Source organism: Amblyomma mixtum, chromosome 2 (genome assembly GCF_055824585.1).
Source record: "Amblyomma mixtum isolate Tamu chromosome 2, ASM5582458v1, whole genome shotgun sequence".
Taxonomy (NCBI): Eukaryota; Metazoa; Arthropoda; class Arachnida; order Ixodida; family Ixodidae; genus Amblyomma; species Amblyomma mixtum.
Window position 1 is genome coordinate 225,844,676 of NC_143013.1, and position 23,604 is coordinate 225,868,279.

At 46.1% G+C, this 23,604-nt stretch overlaps 1 protein-coding gene across 1 annotated transcript; it reads left to right on the forward strand.

Moving 5' to 3' along the window:
- The first annotated feature begins 6,054 nt into the window (after positions 1-6,054).
- LOC149362786 (monocarboxylate transporter 12-like) lies at positions 6,055-21,812 on the forward strand. The gene is made up of 5 exons (XM_089569814.1): positions 6,055-6,289; positions 11,266-11,409; positions 11,639-11,981; positions 18,478-19,010; positions 21,643-21,812. Exons 1-5 carry the CDS (start codon positions 6,055-6,057, stop codon positions 21,810-21,812), a joined length of 1,425 nt encoding a protein of 474 aa, XP_089425940.1.
- Positions 21,813-23,604: the final 1,792 nt, after the last annotated feature.

Here is a 23,604-nt window from a genome sequence, read left to right on the forward strand (position 1 = left end):
CACATGCGATATTTCACCATGAAGTCGATTTGGGAGCTGAAGTCGCTTGATCACTGTTGTCCGGCTCCAAACGTTATATCACGCACACTAGCTTTTCTCGCTTACAGCAAGATGAATGTTGTGGACAAACATTTTAATACAACAACAATGGAGATTGGTTCAGCACACGACGCTCAAGAATTGGAGCAAGAAATTTGAAGGCGATGCGAAATAAAATGGAGAGACCTACCCTACTAGCTACTGCTCGGCTGTGTTGTAAAAGCGATACTTTGACCTCTCACTAATACATCGCTATATTACTACAAACTTTTAGGGAAGAAAAACGTCCTTCAGAACTATATTGTGTTGAGCGCACACTCTTGTATGTCTGTTGAACCTGCTGCAGTTATGCGCAGCTTGAAAAGTAATACCTGCTAACTTCATAACAAACCGCACAGGGAAGGCATTTCTGCTGCGGAACCTGTTTATACATAAAGCGTGCTAGTCGGCCCACAGTACCTGGAAGAAAGCTTACACTAATCACTGAAAGACTTACGGCCCGCGTTGGAATTTTACGCGAATATAAATAGAGTCATGGAATTTTTCCACCGCGCTGCAATGGTTTCTTTCACACTTCTTGAAACCGCATCATTATTTTACTGCTGGACTGGAACAGCTCGTTCCAATGATATATCACACCTCTCCTTCCAGAGGAAAACGTCCTGAGTGGTTAAAGTGGTTTAAGAAAGTCTATCCAAGCTGGGAACTTGTTCCTCAGGTCACTTTGATCACTTAGGATATTTTCACTTGAGCCGGATGCCAATTAGTAATTACTCCCTTTCCTCATTTTTTGTCCTCATTATGCCCAACAAACGCCCATTGCTTTCAGTGCCGTTTTCTACCTGCAGACAATCATTAAGCTCGCGCTTGGATGGCTCGTGACCAAAACTACGCGTCTTGAACGAACTTTGCGACAGCTGCACCGTAGTCGCATTTTTGCAGGCACTACGGCCGCAGAATGCCGCATTTAAGCACTTTAGCACGATAAATAAGTGAACTATGGTAACTACGATCGCATAGCAAGTGCAGGCGAGAACAGCGCAATGGAATCAAAGGCCACGCGTTACCGTCTTGGCCGCACCAGCCGCACTAGAACACTCTCTAAAAACAGCCAACACCGCAAGGCCACAGTATAGAATTACAAGCGTTTATTATTCGGAAGCACATCGATCGATGCGTTGATCGCCGAGGGGGCACGTTTGACTGCAGTTTCGGGCGTCTGACAACACCATTTCTTTCGTGTCATGTATGTGTCTTCTGCTTCATAAAGCGCGCACCAATGTCAAATGTCTTTTTAGACAAAAAAAAAAGAAGACTCAGAATTCAGCCCTCCAGGCCGTACAAAGGTGTCGGACTATTGTTATTATTCGCACACTTTCTCTTGAGTTAGCTTCAGTGTAAGCTATGATGCCCAGTCTGCTATACCGCCAGCGCCAGAGCAGCGATCATGCAATACTCTCACCGCTGCTCGCATGGTGGCGCTGGCTACTAAGGTATCGCGCCGGCTCCTAACTAATGTCCGTTACCTACTACGCGGCATGCATTATTTATTAACATCATTATTATCGTGGCGAGACGCAATTGGAAGGGTGTTGTTTAGGATGATAACATAAATACAGTAGTATGACCTGAAGTTATGGAATCCCCCAGGGGTTTCTAACGCTTGGTTATTAGGTACGGTTTGACGAACCAAGAGTTGTACATAAATAGGTGGGACTTGCGCATTTTATTCTAGTCCACAGGTGCCTTAAGATCCTTATGAGCCTGCAGCGCGTGCTATGTGTCATGTTGAACAATCGTTTGTTTCTCCATGGCTAGTTTGCACACCACAGCCATAACGGCCAGTTATTTATCAGTTTCGCGCGACCATGGTACCCTCAGTCATGTCACCGCCTTATGACACTGCAGGATGGTGAACCAAACGAAAATAAGCTAAGGTGTTTAAGATGCGCTTATGCTCGCTTGCTTCACCATTCCGCGCCATGATGTGGAGCTGACAAGCCGGCGGGTCGAAGGTCCCGCGACACTTGAATGGGTACATAGCAGTGTACAAGTATGAACGGATAATGACCATGGTATCTCGGTCACTGCGCAACCTTCTCCGACAACGGAAGACTGACGACTCCACAGCAAAGCTAGATATCGACTGCCGGCAAGATAAAGGTACAAACGCGCAAGGAGAAAAAAGTTGACAGGGGCTTAGCTCTGCTATGCTAGGATATACGCAGCGTGAGCAGTGACCTCACGGGGCTCTGCGCCGGCGGCAGCAGCGGCGAGCGCGCGTGGCGATTCGCGCCAGCTATGCGCAGTGACGTCACTCACTCCTCGCGCATGCGCAGTATGGTCGACGGAGAGAGCACGAGAAACGGCGAGACTGTGGCCAATGTAGATCAAGCTACAAAACGACGCTGAGGGCCACTGGTGGGTAACGTACGCCACGAAAACTAGGGACATACCAGAGGGGAAGAGCGCGAAGGAAAACACCGCAGCTCCAAGCAAGTAACGGGTTTATACAACCCAAGCCGGTCATGATATATGCTTCTGGACGAACCCGAGCGGTTCCGCCGCTAGAGGGTTATTTCCGCAGGGGCCAAGAGGTGGAAACACTCTTGCTGCCGCGCGAGTAAACCGGAAGGCCTTGATTATTCAAGCCGTACTCGTGGCAAGCCCGCCGCTCGGAACCTTTCCCGGAGCACAACGTGCGTCTTTTCACTAGTGTCTCTGTATCTTAATATGGTCTCATGTGAATTGATCATTGAATGATTCGCCCTGAAATAAAAAATCAATCTTGATTCTGGGAACATAAAGCGCTCTTTTTTGTTCTTGCAACAACCCCATCCTTCCCGTGCTGTTTGTCCATGAACTGCCAGCTACGAGAGCTGACTAGTGAGTTCAGTGGCTTCTTAGAAACAGCTGGGCGATTGCTTTGGTTTTTTTAATTTGTGCGCTTTAACGTTCTAAAAAGACTCAGGCTGGGAGGTATGCCGCACTGGAGGGCTCCGGGATTTTCGGTAAGCGTGGCCTCTTTATTGTGCTTCGACATCGCGCCGTACATCGTCCTCTCTCTGCAAGCTGAGATTTTCGCCTCTTTTAAATAACGACGAAAGGTTTTGGCTCGATATGCATTGATATGATATATTTTTCATTACGCATTTTGAAGACATATATTACGCCATTCGGTTTTGCATTCGTCATAAATCGTGAAACTGTGTGTTGGTAAGACCTCGAACTAATTTCGGGCTTCCGTTTCCCGGTTTCGGGTGCCTAGTGAGGCCCCTATGCTCTGCATAAAAGTGGGAACTGGCGGCAAAAATTCATTGCCGACATCCCCGCGTGACCTGGGTTTCTGGCAACAACGCCGACGCATCCATTTCAGTTGAACGAGTCTTAAAGCTGTCACTTTAATACTCCGGGGACGTCCATATACCGGCCAACAACATGTTGAAAGTTATCTTCATCTATTTGCATCGGCAAATTTTTAATCATTCACTAACATAAGCCACCACACCTACACTGAATCTTAAGCGAGTGTGGGGGCAGCGTTCGCATTCACAACCCCTCAATTTTTTCCCCTAACCGGCGTGGTAGCGAATAACGTAACACCTCTTCATAAACTGGCGTTGGACAAGAGACTATACATCTGGCGTGCAAAATCCTGGCACAATCAATCTTTTCTAACAAGTGACCCTAACCCGTAGTATAATTGGCCAATACAAACAAAATTCATGGAAACTTTAAAAATTACGGCGGCATCAGGGAAAAAGGATCCATTGAAAAAGATTTCAATGCTTCGTGGATAAGCTCGAAATCGTCTGTTTTCTCTCTTTTAATGCAAACATTCTGGGCAATACCATCATGCAGCCGCATCGTGTTAGCATTACCCTCTATTCGCACTTCATTTGCTTTTGTCCGAACGATAGCCTGAGTGTGGTGTGTAAACGACGATGCACAAACGGAGAGAAGATATCCGCAGAGGACAAAAATAGTCCATTCCTGCCCAACTGTTCCGCCAGCCTTAATTCGCTTTTCGGACATGAATATTCTAAAAAATACGAAGCACCCGAAAAAAACTGTGGTCGATAATTGCCTTTTACACTGTGAAGCCTTGATACAAAGTTAGGAATGTCTCGTATTTAGCAGACACACTACGACCCTTGAATATCTTCCTCTCCTTGAATGATGGAGGAACCATTGCCTTAAAGTGTCGTAATAGAATTAATACATGCAACCGCAATTAAAAGGGTTGTGGCATAATCGACATAATTCCCGACCTGGCGCACTGAATTTGTCATTGGTAGGCAGCTGAGGATATTTCTTCCAACAGTGCTGTACGCGGTACCTTATTCGTGGTAGGCCGCAGTGCTGTCGCCGTCGCGTTGTGTCCAAAGCACTAGCAACCTACAGCTCTCCCGGCTTCGTTGCCGAAGTAAAGTGTTCTCTGGTATCTGCCAGAAAAAAAACTGTAGTTAAAAAACTGAATTTTTTAAATTAGCAGCGAAATTGAGTTGATTTAAGAGCCCACTCACATACAAGCGGATTCGAACCAACAGGATTCACAGCCTTATTGGACGACAGCTTTTCTTTTGAATTCTCACGCCTTTCGGAGGACAATTATGGCCCAAGGCTTAGTAGTCTGCCACGTCAAATGCTGGTAGAGCTGATGAACCCTGCCAAGTTTGGACAGCCGCTCCCATGGCTCACTTGGTAGAGCACCGCACTCGAAATTCGAAGGCCATGTGTTTGGAATGTAACGGTGGCGTGTTGTTTTTTCTACTGCTGTCTAATCAATATTTTCCGCAATAACATAATGATTCTGTTTTTTAGTGGCGTGGCTTTTTGTGCTTATTGGTACATAGTTCCAATACACTGTAGCGCAGCAAAAGACGAGGACACAAGAGACGAGAGACGAACACCACTTCTGAACGAGCGCCTAATGGAACACGCTCGCAACGTCAGAAACGGGCAAGGCGGATCGCTGGTTGACCACATTCTCGCATGCAAGTCAAAAACGTGTAAGCCTTTCTTTGATAAAAGTCTGGTAATAGGAAAAGTAGAGAAAGGTTAACGCGCGAAATCATTGAAGCCGAAAAGATAAATAGGTCAGGATGCTCGTGTGTAAGCACACCTTCCATTCTCCTCTCAGATAAAGAGCTCGTTTTTCTAAGAAATTGATACTGTTCACACGTGTGATTACTGTTTTCTGGTGTATAAACGTGATGCTTCAGGATAGCGCTCGTGGTGTTCGTCTCTCGTCTCTTGTGTCCTCATCTTTTGCTGCGCTACAGTGTATTGGATCTGTTTTCTAACCTGATATCAGCACTAAAACATAAACAAGAAAACATTCCCCTATGTCTCCTTGCTTTCGGTGATTATTGGCTTCCGTCATATGTATGTCATCACGAGCTCCTCATTTCCCTACCCTTGTCTGCTCAATAGCATAAAGACGACCTCGCTTCCGACAGTCTTGATGTCTTGATGGGGGTTCTCGCACGGCTTCCACCCTAGCCGTTCGATCCTGTTGTACGTTACATACGCAGGAGTAGAGGACGTACTACGTCCGCTGCTATGAACGAGGGTGGCGCTCGGGAGCGTTCTCAACTTGAGATTACACACAACATAAACACCTGCGAAAGTACAAGACTGGACAGACGCCACTGCAGCACGCTTGGTCGAGCACCGTACAGGAAATTCGAGGGTCGCGGCTTCGGAACCCACTGGTGACATGTAGTTATTTTTTCTTGTACTTTACAATCAATTTTTTCAGCCATGATATGTTTGCACTACTGATTAATCGTTCATAAAGACCGCAAGTTAAAGCAGAAAGAAATCATTCCCTTATGCTTAACTTGGTTCCACTGACTGCTGGCTTGGTCCATGCGTATGTTAAATGAATGCCACAAATGGTTCTTGGAGCAAACAAAATTGTCATATTATTTAGTCCCTTTACACTAAATTCCCTAAAGCGTAAGGTAATAACGTTTTTTTTTTCCTTCACTCACAGAGCCACACAGAGCCATGCCTCCTACTTCTGAGTCTGCGACATCGACAGCCGCCCGCAAGGATCATGGCTCAGACTCCCTGGACCGGTGCTGGAGCGTACCAGTCACAATGGCGGCAGCGGCATTCTTACTGTACATACCTACGTCATCTTTCGGACTCTTCCTTGTGCTGTTCATGGAGAAATTCGGTGTGTCCAGGGAAGACGCTTCTTGGCCTCAAAGCACTGCTTCCATGGTAGCCCACTTGTCAGGTGAGGCCTCAGACCGTTGCCATGACCACCGATTTTTCGGCGCTTTTTTCGCGCATTGTTTCACAACGCTCTGATCTAGGTATGGCTCTCAATGTTTTCAAGAGCTGCTCTGACTGGCCTTGTGGTCTAGTGCTCAGCAAGTGATTTTTAGCGGCGCGTTTAAAACCTCATAAGTAGAGGCATGTCTTGACATCAAATTTCATGTGTCCTCCTTCATTCTAGATCCTAAGTCAGAAAAGTAATCACACGCTTCACTCCTTTTATTGTTAATCAAAACATCCAGTAATTAGATGAGGGGCCCTGCCTCGGCACAGAAGGACCGTGTATCCTTCTCAACTAAGGCTGATATCTTTGCCTAACGCTCCACAAATGAAGCCGAGAAGCCAATTCAGTGCAGTGAATAAAGCAAGAAAGCCCCTCATGTGTTTAGCTCTAAGAGGAAGAAATCAGTAGTTTTTATCCACTGAATTTCGTCGTAGGTACTATGGTGAAATTTGGTGTAATCCAAGATGCAATTATTTTTATAGTGTAAAAGACTGTTGTGTTAAGGCAAAGGCGTTCTCGGCGCATAACGCAATCTAAAAGCTTCCAGGTATTGCCCACATGGCAGGCATAGTTTGCTCGAAGGCGCGCCATGTGCATTGAATACGTTTGTTTTGTCTTAGATGTAATTTTAGCGCTAGCTGTTAATTAGTTTATTCCCGTGTCAAGCGTGCTTGTACCCGCTGTCGTCGTATTACGCAATCCGTAGAGCCGAGTGTAGGGCCAAAATGCAGGCGAGAGGACAACATTGCATCGCAGGGAGTGCCACCCCACGGTGCCGCAGTGGTGTTACCACTCAGTGCCCTTTGACTGAGCCTCGCGGTTCGCAGTGACAAGGCAAAACAAACAGGCGGAGGTTCGTGAGAAAGCCGTGTTTGTGTTCGGAGTCATTCCGCGCTGATGCAGCAGAGCGTGATCTGCGGAAGACGGCAGGCACTCCACATGGCCATCACCCATTGGCTGCATCTTTCTATGCGTGTTCTGTATCGCATGCCAGCTCGCTGTAATTTTCCGCATTGCTTGTTATGCAATCACCACTCAATGTTTTATTACTCGCAGGCGCTGCAGACAATTTTGATGTCAAACCACGAAGCATCGTATTTTTCGTGCGCTCAATGTACACTCCTATATCATTCTTGTACAGCAACTGTTACCGCTATACGATGCTAGATCGAGGGTGCGATCACACTCGAATGACTCAGCGGTGTTGCTGTTTGCGGAAATTTGTTCCTTTGATCGCGAGACGTCCGGCAATAGTGCTTACTTCTGGACACTGTTGTGGAGCCCTTGCAGCACCTATAATGACGAAATGTCCAGAAAGGGGAAGAAGAGAATTCTCCTGACTCTCGGACAGGTCGTTTTAGCTCCATGGGTGCCATCAACTCCTCTCTGCATGGCTCAACTCCAACACGGCGGTCTATAGACCTATAGACAACTCACTAGTTGTGTGCGGACATTACTCAGATATCTTTTGAACATTTGAACATGTCCGGAGCTGACAAATTCACGCAGTTTCATACCGATTGCCACCATGCGCATTGTTTTCTACACCTGCCTCCAATTCATTTTTCTCCGTGGAAGGCACAGCTTTCTCCAGTGCAACTAGTTGATGAATTGTGGGTGGTACAGCACGAACTAGACGACCGACAAAAGCAAGAAGAGCACACATACGCCCGCTGACTCACTACAAAATTTTTTATTGAGAAGATCAAACATTTATACACGATTTTAATGTATAAATGATTGATTTTCTCAATACAATATTTTGTTCTGACTCTGCACTCGTCTGTGTCGTCTTCTTGCTTTTGTCCGTCATCTAGTTCGCGCTGTACTACCCACAATGAATTATTACCAAATTGCCCACCTGTCCATCCTTCTTCAATGCAACTAGTTGACCAAAGCTTACGTAATCTAAGATGAACTAAAACTATTCCCTCAATCTTTATCTTCCTGCTCCGCACTTCACGCCATGTGCGGTCTAGACGCGGTGACGGCCGCTCTTTGTAATCGAGCCGGGGTCGCGCTCGCTGGTGAACTGGCCTCTTTATTCCTTTTCACTCGGCGCACATTTACTGATCATCTATATAACCCTTCTATATTTACTTTCTTCTGTCGACGCTTTACGCTGACACCTTAGAAAATACGGTATTAACAGCTCGGCCTGTATATAACATCATAAGCTACGCTGAGCGCCCGAGCAGCTGTACACCTAGCAGTCTGCGTAAAAATAACTACTCCTTATGGGGTTGCTAGGTGTAAGATGGATGGCGCCACCAAATCTTTATTATTTTTGTTTATGAATGTTTAATTTTTGTGCGGACGAGGTAAAAGCACTTAATCTGCACATTGTCTGGCTTCTCATAAAGGAAAAGTATGATGTGGAACGAAGTCTTGTTCACCTGAACATGTTGGACAAAAAACATTTTTCATAAGGCAAAGCGTGGTTCTTATTGCCGTGTGTTTATTTTGCGGTATTAATGAGTTTCATTCAGATGATGCGCTCTAGATGGTCACCGCGGCTTGCACTCTTCTGTGACCATCATGCTGTACACTCGTTTTGGCGTAAAATACTGTCAAGAACTACAAAGTTTTTCACTTACTCACTAGTTCACAGTACAAGCATATCGCCGATGAAACAAGTTCAGACACTCGCAGCTCATGATGGTCGCTAGTTCAAGCTCAGGCATAGACTTTGGGCAACTCGCCAGCGCGGCTGCGGTCCATGTTGTTAACAGTACGAGCAGAATAAATGTGTTGCTCGCACGTCTCAGAGTTGATAGCTTTCTACGACATCGCAATTTTTTAGGAGGTGACGGAAGCCTATCATGTCTCTCTTTTGTCCCCGTCTTCTTCTGCGCTTACATTTTCATCCAAAGAGACAATGAGCTGTATTAAACCACGAAAGTTTAGAGGTTCTTTATATGGAAATGCAAAAAGGGGGATCTGAACGATTTCGTATAGATCCATTATGTTCCAGCACCACAAGACGAACTCGCAGAAGGAAAAGACGCAGTAGTCAAATTCGGCATGCACCGCGACACGTTACACTTTCTCTATGCGGCTTATGTGAAACCGATACTAGAATTTTGTTGTATCCTGTTCTCTGGTACTGCAAAACTACAAGCTACTCTCCTTGCCTTTACTGGAAAGTTTAGCCCTACGGCTCTGCCTCGGGCTCTCAAAATCAGTTCCGAACAGGGTGATTTACGCGGAAGCCCGTATCCCCAATCTCAAGATCGCTTCCAACTTCTCAAGGTGCGTACTTTCCTCTGCTCCTTTGACCCAGCCCCAGGGGTCAATGCTCCCCCTTTTTTTTCCGAAACACACCCATTTTTCTCCAATAATTGAGCATGGCATCAGCTTCTGCAATTCACGCCCACGTAGAGTATGTCATCCTAGCTTAAACTCTATCTTCGCTGCATGCATCGAGTTGGTAGTATACAGGCTTACCCTCTCTTCTATCATGATCTTATTTTCCCTCCAATGCCGAACATAAGCCGGCAAACAACCTCAATGTTCTTCTTGCTAATTACCAAGAGAAATTTTTCCATCATTTTGTCCTCTCCACTGATGCTTCGAGAGATCTGAAAAGGCGGTGATTGGGGTATATTTGCAGGATTTGGCTTTCAGCTAATCCGTCTGTATCCCTGATTGCACTCCTGTATTCTTTTCAGACTTTCTGAGGTATGTATCATAGCTTCTCATCATTGCAGGTTGCCTCTCAGTTCTAGTCTCTCTAGAAACGGCAAGGGAAGGCTCTTTTGAATCGCTCCATGACAATTTTTGTGCCACCCACTGTGAAAGTAGTGAGTTTTGTCTGACTACCTGGTCATGCAGGTCACTCTTTTGACGAGGTGGCTGATTTATTGGCAAGGACGGCTCTCAGTGCCCATGCAGTATATCACGTTTCTCATTTCATTCAGTCGGAGATTTCTCGTCTCGATTGGCTCCAGCATATCTCAGCTAGTTTCTGTGGTCCTTTGCTCAATACCGCAGATTTTTAGTACTTACAATACCCTTTGAATGCCCGGCCATGCAGATCAAGGCTGTGTGAGGAATCAACGACGCTGCGCAGCGCCCTCCTAAATTTGAATTTATGCAGATGCAGGTTTGACTCCGACAAACTTTTGTGACTTATGCGGCGAAGTTGAATCAATAGCACATTTTCAGTTCCCTACCCGGCAGTTCACACTTCAGAGAAAGAATTCCTGGAGGTCACTCTTTCGATGTTAAGGCTCTCTGTGTCACCCGGAGTTCTTCTCCCGTTCGGTGCGAGCGGCAAGGGATTAGCGTTAAGGCTTTCGGACGCCTTCAAGACTACATTATTTCACCTGGAGGATTATCATGTTCAGTGTGTTCAAAATTCTTCTGTAAGCCTCAAAACATGTATTTTTTCGATTGCTCGACCTCAAGCTCTGTTATTTTTATTTATCTACAATTATTTTCTAGTTTAAACCATTACGCAATTCTACTTCTTCGCCTAATCTTTTTGATTTGCTAGCAATTAACAATGTGATTATTCTTTGAATTCACCACGAAATCTTGGCCCATCTCTTCCCGTGATTGTGCGCCATGTTAACACGGGTCAGCAACAGCAACTTTGTGAATTTTCTTAGATGCACACGATATAAACATGTAATAATTTTAAGGTGTCTTGTGTGCATCTAATAATTTGTTTTTCTGTCGACACTCTAGAGCTTGACCGGTCCGTCTTCTGCGTACTCGTATTTTTTTTCATGGAGTGCATGCTATTCCGGGAAGATACAAAGGAAAGCCTTGAGCTCATTAACTCACTAAGTGTCGATAGATGGTGCACTTAATTGGGGATACATTTCTTTTAAGTTTCAACTCAGCCACATCAGAAGAATCAATAAGATGCGCACCAACGAACCTATTTCGAACAACCTGATTACATAGGTGCCAATATTTTTCAGGGATTCTCGCCTTTGCCCTTCAGCGCTTCCTGAACAATTACCAAATCGTCCTCTTAAGCACCGTACTCTCTGCAGCGGCGGTTGTTGCATCTGCCTTTGCCAGAAATATGCTGGTGATGACGGTGGCTTTAGGCGTCATGTACGGTGAGTGAGGAAAAACATCTTTATTTATTTGCACAAGCACCTTATTTCTAAGTTGTTCTCCTACAACTTTACTCCTTTATACCTCCCATTCACGACTTGAGTCTGCCCTCGTTGGTTGGATAGTTGCTGTAATTTATTCTGTTGTGCATTATGTAGCAGGTACCAAGCTAGTATGCTTCTATGGCTGTATTGAGATGTATAAAATAATAAGCACTTTTATTTCTGGCAGGTTTCGGATACGGGCTCTTCACAATATCGTCTACGGTATACACGCTTCCTTACTTCAGTAAATACCAGGGTGCTGCGACATCGCTCAAGTTCAGCGCTTGGGGACTTGCCGGCGTCATTGCTCCGTCTGTGGTGACTCGCCTCGTAGATACTTACGCATTCAATGGAGCGTTTCTGATTCTCGGTGGCCTGGTTATGCAGACGATACCAATAATAATGCTGTCCAAGAACCCTCCCCTGGTGACGGTCTGGAAGCAGCGATCAAACACGTACTCGGTGCAAACAGCCTGTACCACGTCGAGCACTCGTGCTACTACAATCGATGACAAGACTTCAAGCTGTAGGTAAGGAAGGTACGTTTTCCTCTGTTATAGAAGAGCCGCGAAGGGGCAATACGAAATTGAGTGTGACATGCATGATTTCGCCACCAAATCCAGTGAATTCAAGAAGCAGACGCAGGAAGCGGCTGGTGGCAATCTCAGGTGAAGTGGACAAACTGCCCGGCCGACGAAAAATATTTTATGGAAGTTACATTGCGGAACTGGTTGACAAATTATTACTGCTATGATATTTGGGCGCCTCGACAGTTTTTCATTGAAACAACGTAGAAAAAGAAGATATTTCTTTGTCCTAAATTTACTAAGCTGCCCGTTGCAACGAAGACAGAGAAAATTTCTTATTTCCCAGAAGAAGCCACTTTTAGGAGTATGGAAGGTACCGTGGGTCGGCGTGATAAAATCACGCAGCAGTCCAGCGCAAGTGATGCACTGAAAAATCAGTGTGCATCAGTAGATCATAAACGTTTCTATTGCAAACGGGCGGAACAAATTTATTTGTGTGGTGACATTCCTTTCTAAATGATGGCATTAGTCTAAGTGATCTTTCGAGATGCGAATTAAATAAATATACAATGGTTTTTGCTGGTTAAAATTTTAGCAGTGTCAGGTGCAGTGATCAGTGAATGCTTTGGCTGACAAGTATTTTCCATGCACCTTCGTAGTGAAGAAAAAGTTAAGCTGAGAGAACGGCAGAGTGAAATTATGCAGCCGCACAATGCATAACCACAGTGTGTCGTCTTAGTGAGTGAGTGGACTAAACATGTGTCATTAAACATGAACACTCACAAGTAGCCTAAATCCGCATGCCCTGCAGGGCTTTATCTCCTTAAAGCCTTAGACGAAATATCAATTCGTTTGTAATCTTAAAAGAGAAAGTGAGGTGGCAATAGAAAATGTTGGAAAGAGCAAAGCGACTGTGTGAGTACTGATGACCTTTCGAGCACAAAAACTTAGAATCATTGAAAAAATGAACACTTAAATGTCCAAAGCACTCCACTACCACTAGTATAGTACAGTACGGCAATCCCTGCATTGAACGTTTGATAATCGCAACAATTGCTTGAACAATATTCTCATAGTGCTGTGGTCGGTTTAAATCGGAACTGTGAGAACTTCATGGTAAGATATAGCTGACGATTTGATAGGGTGAAGGTGACTTGCACTACGTAGCGTGTCTCGCTCTAGCAGTAGTCTGTACTCACCTCACGAGAATTCTAGAGAGGCATCATTAGCTGGTCAATTATAATTTACTTCAATAATGTTCCAGCACTCACTCTTCCGGATGCACAGCCCAATCAGTTCTCTTCACCCCCGAATGGTGTTCTTCTTAGTTCCGGGATTACCAAAAATCACACGCGTGGATCAATCAAAAGGGAAACCGCTGATGGGATAGGAGATTGAAGTTAAAGCCGCCTGGCGCAGCGGTCCAGTCCGCATTTGTAGTCTGTAAAGAGAAATATTACGGTGGGAACTTAAGACCATTTACGTACCTTGAATGCTAAAGCATAGGTGTTTTATTTTATTTTTCTTATTTGTATTTTTCTCTTCCTTTCTAATGGCACACCTAATCATTAGCATACAGTCGTAAGGCAACATTCTAGGTTCACCTTTGTTCGCCAGCAGGCAACGCGGTTTAGTGTCCTATGTGTTGCGCTCTCGCCCCACAATCTGAAAGTCCTGGGTTTGATCACCTTGAACCCTTGGGGGGGGGGGGGGGGGGGGTATGCGAAGCATACTAAAATAGCCCAACCCAGCTCCTCGAGCCGGGCGGTGTCGTTACCATTGACCTTCCGTGACCTCCATGTCATACCACGTGATGCGTGACGTCACAGCAGATGAAAAACGGGGGCCCAACTCGCGCCGTCGCGCGAGGCGTCGTGACCAAGGATGACCACGTGGTGCGTGACGTCACAGCAGATGAGAAACGGGGGCCCAGCTCGCACCGTCGCGCGAGGCGTCGCGACCAAGGAGGACCACGTGATGCGTGACGTAACGACATAGGAGAAACGGGGCCCCAGCTCGCGCCGTCGCGCGAGGCGTCGCGACCAGTGTGTTTCCTGCTTCTGCCGCTAGGTGCGCTGTAGTGAACACGTGATGCTGGAGCGGCGGTATACAAGGGGGTGCGCCTGCCTCTGCTAGGCGTACACGGGATAGAGATGCCTCCTGGAGACAGGGCTGCTCGTTGGAATGAGAAGCAAAAGTTGCGGCGTGCTAATGAAGAGCGTGAAGAACGTCTAGCCAAGCGGCGTGCTCGATATGCAACTCGGCGACAATATGGTTCGCATCTGATTAGGCTTAACCTAAGCTAAGCCTCAGCCATTTGTTTTCATACCACAGTGACGTCATCTGGGATATTTGGGGCCGCTCCAGCTATCCAACCCAGACAGCGAGCTTCGCTGCTGATTATCCATATAATAATTTAGCATTAAAAGAAGCGCTACATACTACACGAAACCTCAAGCTGACACGGTGTTGAGCTCTGGCAAAGCAATAGTGAAGACAATCAAGACTGGCGCTGCAGGTCGCTGCAGAGTGTTCATTGAACCTTGAAGTGCGGCTCCAAAGTGTTTAACCCCTTTAGTTGACCTCACTGTTGCAGTCCGTTGAAACTGCTTCCCGGTGCGTACCTCCTTCAGTAAAACCTTTGATGACTCTCTCACAAACTTTCATATTTTTTTTTCCTCTACTCCACATAATGTTGTAATGACACCTTCACGTTTCTTAAAACGGAGGTATGATTCACATAGCACAGTAAAGTACTCACTTCCATTTGGGTAGTTTCCACCGCAACGCCTCAAATCTTGTAGAATCTTGTAGGAAAGAAATCATGTAGAAAGAGTGCATTTATCTCGAAAGCGCGGTTGACCAGTCGCGGTGCCACAGTGTTTAGGGCCCTCGATTACTGATCCGGAGTTCCCGTGTTCGAGCCCGGCTGCGGCGGCCGCGTTTCCATGGAGGCGGACCGCGAAGGAGCCTGTGTGCTGTGCGATATAAGTACACGTTAAAGATCTTCAGGTGGTCGAAATTATACCGGAGCTCTCCACTGCGGCATCTCTTTTTTTTATTCTCTCTCAACTATATCCCTCATTTCTCTTATGGCGCGGTTCGGTGTCCACCGAGATGTGAGACATTTATTACACCATTTACTTTTCTCAAAACACAAATATTTGCCAATTTTCCGAAAGCGCGGACGTTCTTAGCGTCAGAGCTTAAAAATTACAAACCTTCCTAAAAAAAAAACGAAGTAACTATGTGTTTGAGTAAGCACAATCGTCGACAAAACGTGTCCGCTTCAGTTAGATTAGGACGCAACCTTATCCTGATGGTGTCCTAAAGGCTCTTTAGCCTGCACACGCCAGCACAACGAAATCACTGAAGGTATGGGAACCACTGCTTGCAGCTCTTCAGCAGTGGACACAAACGAAGTCAGAGCAAAACGTATTTTTATGAGAATGCCCGTGAGCTCCAAAAGAGCTTATGCTTTGGCTCATGCGTTTTGACCAGCTAACGGAAAATCTGCTATGTGAACCGCAGTGGTGGCTTAGTCCTTTGAGCATTAGCCTTCAATGCGGGCCTTTCGGGATTCGATCCCCTGTGCTGCCGGTGATACAATGGATACAAGCTTTCCCATGCCTGCTTCTCGGCTTCTTTATGGTGAAATCCTTGGCAAATGGGTTTTGGCTTCACCTTGGGTCGAAGAAACAGCTTTGTGCATGGCGCTCTTTGGCGACATATAATCTTGTGCCAATAAAATTCATCATCATCATCATCTGCTGTGTGATTCCTTGTGTTTAGTTGCGAACAACAAACACTCCACTGCGCTTTTGGCCGCCTCAATTTTCGTCCTCCGTCAAAGATTACAATTCTCGGGTTATCGCCAAAGCGATCAACAGCACTCATCATCATCAGCCTGACTACACCCACAGTACGACAAAAGCCTCTCCCATGTCTCTCCAATTAACCCTCTCCTTTGCCAGTTGCCGCCACTGTATCCACGCAAACTTCTTAATCTCATCCGCCCATCTAACTCTTTCTGCCGTCCCCAGCTGCGTTTGCCTTCTTTTTGAACCCAGTGTGTTACCCTTAAGGACCAGCGGTTATCTTGCCTTCGCATTGCATGCCCTGCCCAAGCCCATTTCTTCCTCTAGATTTCAACTAGAATATCATTTCAATGTCATGTCAATGTCAACAGCCCTCAAGCGACATAAACGTTCTTCCCATTCCCGAAGTCTTCATGGTTTTGTGATAGATTGCGACTTGGCAGCAACCAAGTGCTTTCTCCATGCCCTTTCTCTTCATCTATTCGCTCTGCTTCCTATTTTCTCTTTCAGATCTTTTCGTTCCGCAGTGCAAGGTTGCCAACTGGATCCCTTCTGTAGATATTCCACCTGGCTTGATCCGCCTCTATTTCTCTCCTTAGCTGCATAAAGGGGGGCAATTTTTAGCGTGAGAACGTTAAGCTCCCCTCTTGCGAAAAATGCGGCATCGTTGTTGCCGGCGTTACGGGGTTGTTAGCGCAAACGCAGACGCCCCATCCCCCCTGCCACCTAGGTCACGTAACCTTATGATGCCATCTCAACCTGCTCGTGGTGGCAGGTGGCAACCTGCGCACAGTATCTTGAGCAAAGTCACCACCGTATCTTGAGCAAAGGGGCCGCCACCATGGCAGGTGTCAGTTAAATGAACGATCAGTCGCGAGAGGTTGCTCAGCGAGAGCGAGAGCAACCTGATCTCACTAGCCCCACCGGTGGCAGGGTTTGAAACCGCCGGGCCAATGCCACATTGCATTAACCCCTGCACCACGGCGCCAGGAGAGGTATGAGGCCTCCCCGCGATATAGGAAAGTGAAGTAGAAATTCCGCATATCTTGGCTTGTAGGCAGAGCCTTGGCGAAGTTTTACGCAAAGAGGACCACATGATCCTCTAGGGACCCATTATGCTATGGCGTCATACTCGTAAGAAGGAGCTTATGTGCACCGTGGAGTTTTTTGTGACCACACGCGGTTCACAGCTGCTCCTCGCCTATCTGGGAGCCCTCTGCAAGGAGCTCAACGGCGACCGGTTCGTAGACTTCGGAAAGTAGGCGACCGGTTCGTAGACTTCGGAAAGTAGTCACAGCCTACAGAGCGGATAAACGCCTAAATTCTGGTGGTAACCACTTAAGTGGACACTTTCGGTTGCCATATCACGAGGTATACAAATGCCTGACTGCAGCTTTTTTCTAAGAAAGCTGCCGCAAATGCGTTTGTTGTTGTGAAACTCATAGCCTTCTCTTTAAAAAACAATCTCGTAGATAATCATCCTGCAGCTGTGGTTTTTCCTAGGTTTGTAGTCTCTTATTTTGACACATACGTTAAATATAGCTGTTAGATAGACTTGTATTATGTGGAAAATGCGAAAATGACAAGAATATTACAGGATGAAGGATTCAATACACATTATGTCTACAAATACGCGATTTTTCAGGCCATGTGGGGAGAAACCTGTTTCAAACGCCTCGTAATAAGTGGCGCTTCGTACAATTGAAGCAAAACGCACTTAGACACTTGTAGCAGTCCGTATTTTACTTAACGTCACCCATTTCTGCAAGTACCCTTGTTGCTACATGCTTACAAAGCGATCACATGATATGCCGACATTTCGGAAGCTTAGGACTGGTGACTTAGCTCATTTGACAAGCCCACAAGGGGGAATGTAACATACCCGGCTAACTCTTTAACTAAACCTTGTAAAAGCCTTCTCTAAGCTGAAACGTGTACATAATTATGTTGTATTTTGACGCATGAGTTGACATTTCGAGATCCCTTTTCGTTCATTCATAGTTACTTCAAGATACCGCTGGTCCTTACAGAGTAACGGAGTGGATTCCAAGAGAAGGCAAGCGTAGCAGGGAGCGGCAGAAAGTTGGGTGGGCGGATGAGATTAAGAAATTTGCGGGAATACGGTGGCTGCAACTGGCGAAGGACCGGGTTAATTGGAAAGACATGGGAGAGGCCTTTGCCCTGCATTCGGCGTAGTCAGGCTGATGACGATGATGATAGTTACTTGCCTGGTTAGATCCAAGTTATTAGCAGTCATCATCGTCCGCAGCCACGAACAGCTAAAGTAAGCTAAATGTTCAGCAATGGTTCTGACGGAGCAGTCACGCTTACTCAGGCTAAACAACCAGTTTACCGTGCAGAGCGTGGTTATTAAAACCGAGAAGGAAACGAGCAGGATCAGATCCAGCGCTGCGTATGCCGCTTGTTTTAGCTCTTCGCAGCTGCAGACGATGCGGATTTCTAAGTTTTGATCTAATGAGGCAAGTAGTTCATTCAAGCATTATGTGACTAAAGGCAACGGCCAAGTGATTAATCACGTGACTAATAAGAGCATGAATATGTCAGCGGTTCACCGAAGAAGCCTTTAAAAGTTGCATTTAGCGATACAACATTCGAGCCAGTCAAGGATTTCGCCACGTATTCATTATCATTTATGTGCCTAAACTCATATCTCTGCGCAGGACATTACCGCAGTCGAACAATCAAGAAAGGGAGAAGATGCAGGAGAACAAAAAGGCATCAATTAGCCATACGCTTGCCCTTTTCCGCACGCCAGCCTTCTACGTACTTGTGATTGTCGCTGTCGCAGGTGACTACACTGCCATGCAGTTCCTTTCTACAGTCGTGGACTATGGTATTGACAAGGGCATGGAGCTTGACAAGGCAAAGCAGCTAACAGCAATCGCATCTCTTGGAGAGCTTGCGGGACGTCTTGTGATACCGATCTTGGCCGACGTAATCCCGTACAGTCGCGAACCACTCTACTCAATCAGCTTTTTAAGCCTTTTTTGCTGCATGACGGCGATGCCTCACGTCTCAAGCTTTCCTGCTGTCGTCGCTCTTGCTCTGCTGCAAGGCATCGCCCAAGGATACGCTGTGTGCATCAAGTACGTTCTAGTGGCCGAGTACCTGGGCGTCGAGCGGACGCCGGCTTGCTTCGGCGCCATCGGCGTTGTGATGATCCCGCTCTCACTCGTCAGCCCCATGATAATAGGTGAGTGCGAAAATCGCTTCCGAAGTTGAGAATGACTGCGTCATGTATTGGCAACGAGATTGAAATTTTCCTGAGGGGAGGAGGGACGTTCCTGCGGCCTCACTTGCGCCGCATTGCTTTACAAATGCTTAGAGCTCTGACAGCTGATCACACGGAGTTTTGTGCAAAATTCGATGGGTAGGCACAATACTTCCACGATACTGTTTCTAACTGTATACCGTGAGAGAAGTTAGCAAAGTAATGAATCATGTTTTCTGCGTTTATACTTTTATTTACGGCAAGGATTGCGCAGCGGCATTTCTTAGGATATGCAACAATGTAAAACATTAGAAACCTTTAATTCCAGTGTCTACGTAATAGCTCTTTCAACAGCCGTGTCATATGGCTATAAAAGCCATTGGTCATATGGCTCATTGTACTTCCTTAGCCGCACGCTTCTATGCGGCCCTGTGTGCTAGGGGGTCAGGGCTCCCCAAGCTCTTTCTCACAGCTTTTACCAGCGCTCCTCGTAACTTTTTTGTTGTGGAATAAAATTTGATTTGATTTGAACCTACTTAGCTGTCGGCAATTATTTCACGTTAATAAAAAATTCCTTGCAACTCCGAGAAGTCCAGGATAGTTGTGTCTTTGCCCTTCTAGACTTATAGCTTCCTTCTATGAACGCTAACTCGGAATAAGTGTCTTGAGAGAATTATATTCCACCGAACAGAGCTACAATAAATAAATTAAGAGATTACATAGAACGTGCATTTTAAAGTGGTTGATCTAAAGGTTGGCGGTTTTACAGCGCCACAGTAATTTCATTTGGTATGAAGTGGCTCCATCTTAGTCGACCAGCGGAATGGTTGCGTACTCCAGCAAAGAGACCAGCAAAAGTTTTCACACGCACCCAGTTCAGGCAGTTGGTCCCTGCAGCCATATTGTTTTATGCGGCATTGCTTTGCGGCAATGCAGAACAGTCGTGTAGAGTAATTGCCGCCTTCGGTGTCCCTTTTGAGTAAGAGACATCGTTTCTTTTTCCTATGAGAAATCACAACCAAGAATCAACACTTGCACTCACTGCATGGCGTCGTATCTACTGGTAGCTCGTCTACAAATAGCCCCGCGCTACGGTACCGCTGAAGCTTTTGATTCACGACCACTAGGAACTATGAACGCGACTGTGTTAGTACCCTCCATGCCGGAAAAAAGTTGTCCGGCGTTGGCGTTGGCGACGATTTGAAGCCACGCAGCCGGAGCGGCCGGAGTGCGCAGATGGGATGCGGCACCTCGGAGGAGACGGGGAGAGAAGAGCACCACTCCTCCCGGGATTTCCAGGAGCAGCACGTGAGGTTGGCCACCTAGGCCAAGTGACCTTGTGGTGCCATCAGAAGCTGCCCACCGGACCGCAAGCAAACTGACCACAGTGCAGGTGGCAGTTAAATTAACGATTGCCTCGAGAGGTTTCCCGGGAAGTGCCTGGATGTCACAAGCCCCATAGGTGGCCGCACCTTCCATCGCTTAACTGCTTCACCGCTGCGCCAAGAATGGTGTCAGCACTTCAAGAGATGTATAAATGTAAATTCGAGACTAACAAATTCCTCGTGTACGCGCATAAACCCGTTAACACTATCGCGTAAGACCCTTAAGGCGGAGATCAAGTGTGCCCTCCAGTTTTTTCAGCTATTAATGTTAGTCTCCTTATTTACTGAGGTGCGTGTAGCCGAAAAAAAGTACCTTCCATATCAGTTTCTGAAATTTCTACATATATTAACCCTCGGCGCAGCGGCCACCAAATTTTAGCTCTTTTCGACGAGTTACGTGCTCTGGAGGGACTGCTTTGCCTGCAAGCTTCTTGAAAGAGCGTGTGTTTTGGCGCGATGCAGGCAGCATTGGTTGGGTCACAGCGCTGCACGGAACTGTGTTTTCGAAATTCTAAACTTGATATGGTAATTACTTACTGCTGCCTGCTGTTGTTGTCTGTTGTTGTGCAGTAGTCTCCTGCTGTTATTAAGGAGACTAAAAACAATAGTTAAAGAGTATAACTGCTCAGTATCAGTTAACCAGTTAATCAGTCTTAGCTATGTTTTGATGAGCTCTACCGCTGACAATGCTATGCCAAAAAGCGCCCTTCTAACTCAAAAAGCCTATTTTTAATGATTTTGAAACTTCTAAGCTGAAACACCCGGTATGAGGCTGGAAAAAAACGTGTATAACGTAAATTGCCTATCGCTACAAGCAGCAGTGAAAAAGTCTTGTAATGTACCATTCAATTGGTAACGCGAATTCTGCTCGTACTTCTGGCTTGCGTGAGCCTAGTTAGAAGTTATGTGACCCACAAGTGCTGCTTCAATAACAGCTTAGAGTTTTTCTATTCCCTCAGAGAAAAGATAGCCATGACCGGCAAGATGGGAAAACGGTGTGCCTTTATGACGTCAGTATTGCAGACGTTTCGGCAACTTAAAGCTCTTTGAGAAACTCGTTGCTGGAAACCGAGGAAAATGAGCAGCCGATCGTTAATCTCCTTCCCGAGCCGGAATTGAACTGCTGATTCAAAACTAGTTCTATAATGGCTTTATAATAACGAGATTAAGTTATTTTGTAACAGCCGCGTTTCTCTCCCTCACGTCTAATCTGTTTACTATCCTTACAGGTCTTTTTCGCGATGCCAGAGGATCTTACGACGACTTCTACCGGACGCTGGGTGGTGCCGCCTTAGCAGCAGCTCTAATTTTTGAAGTGTTCTCCCTCTGGAGCAGAGTTCGCAGAAGAACGGACCGCATGAACAGAGACTTAGTTATTGTCCCTCCGGAGCGTTACTAAACATCATGTTATAAGACATTGCGTTGTGTTTTTATGGAGCAGCCCGAGTTTATTCACTCTCCGGTAGTTACAAAAGTGCATTCCAGGAGTGGATTACAGGATTACAGTGGATTACAATTCCAGGAGTGTATTACAAGTTTTTATGTGAATTTACAGGAGAGACGGTATACTTTAAAAGACTTCAAACAAAGGAGCAAACAAGGGAAGGGGGATGAGGGGCTCGTCATAAATATGAAAGAAGCCAACAGCCACAGAAACCAAGGGGCACAGGGGATTTTTTTTAATTAATTTATTTATTTTGTGGTGTTGATAAATTTAGAATATTACTGAACATGTTATCGCTTAAAGCTAATTGATTAGAAAAGCAGAAGAAAAAACAACCACTGCCGCCGGTGGGATCCGAACCCACGACCTCCGAATTACGCGTCCGGTGCTCTACCTCCGAGCTACGGCGACGGCTGTCAAATCTTCTGCTTTCGGGGGTATTTATGTTCACAAGTAACCTAACCTTGAGAGTGTTCATCAGCGCCACCCACGTTCATAAGCGGCGGACGTAGAACGTCCTGAGTTACCGCAGGCAGTGACGTAGAACGTAATCGAACGGAGAGGGTGGAAGCTGCGTGAGAACCCTCTTATGCTTCCTATGGAGTCAAGGCTGCCAGAACCGAGGCCCTCGCTAAGCAATTAAGCAAACAAGGGAAGGGGGATGAGGGGCTCGTTATAAATATGAAAGAAGCCAACAGGCACAGAAACCAAGGGGCACAGGGGATTTTTTTTAATTAATTTATTTATTTTGTGGTGTTGATCAATTTAGAATATTACTGAACATGTTATCGCTTAAAGCTAATTGATTAGAAAAGAAGAAAAAAAACAACCACTGCCGCCGGTGGTTCGATGACGTTCTACGTCACTACCTGCGGTAACTCAGGACGTTCTACGTCCGCCGCTTATGAACGTGGGTGGCGCTGATGAACACTCTCAAGGTTAGGTTACTTGTAAACATAAATACCCCCGAAAGCAGAAGATTTTTGACAGCCGTCGCCGTAGCTCAGAGGTAGAGCACCGGACGCGTAATTCGGAGGTCGTGGGTTCGGATCCCACCGGCGGCAGTGGTTGTTTTTTCTTCTGCTTTTCTAATCAATTAGCTTTAAGCGATAACATGTTCAGTAATATTCTAAATTGATCAACACCACAAAATAAATAAATTAATTAAAAAAAATCCCCTGTGCCCCTTGGTTTCTGTGGCTGTTGGCTTCTTTCATATTTATAACGAGCCCCTCATCCCCCTTCCCTTGTTTGCTTAATTGCTTAGCGAGGGCCTCGGTTCTGGCAGCCTTGACTCCATAGGAAGCATAAGAGGGTTCTCACGCAGCTTCCACCCTCTCCGTTCGATTACGTTCTACGTCACTGCCTGCGGTAACTCAGGACGTTCTACGTCCGCCGCTTATGAACGTGGGTGGCGCTGATGAACACTCTCAAGGTTAGGTTACTTGTAAACATAAATACCCCCGAAAGCAGAAGATTTGACAGCCGTCACCGTAGCTCAGAGGTAGAGCACCGGACGCGTAATTCGGAGGTCGTGGGTTCGGATCCCACCGGCGGCAGTGGTTGTTTTTTCTTCTGCTTTTCTAATCAATTAGCTTTAAGCGATAACATGTTCAGTAATATTCTAAATTGATCAACACCACAAAATAAATAAATTAATTTAAAAAATCCCCTCTGCCCCTTGGTTTCTGTGGCTGTTGGCTTCTTTCATATTCAAGACAAAGTAGTTACTTTTATCTGCTTACGA

Coding starts and splice junctions, on each gene's coding strand:
- LOC149362786 (XM_089569814.1), top strand. CDS start 6,055: ATGCCTCCTACTTCTGAGTCTGCGACATCGACAGCCGCCCGCAAGGAT. Junction 11,982..18,477: donor GACAAGACTTCAAGCTGTAG/GTAAGGAAGGTA, acceptor ATCTCTGCGCAG/GACATTACCGCAGTCGAACA. Junction 19,011..21,642: donor CGTCAGCCCCATGATAATAG/GTGAGTGCGAAA, acceptor CTATCCTTACAG/GTCTTTTTCGCGATGCCAGA.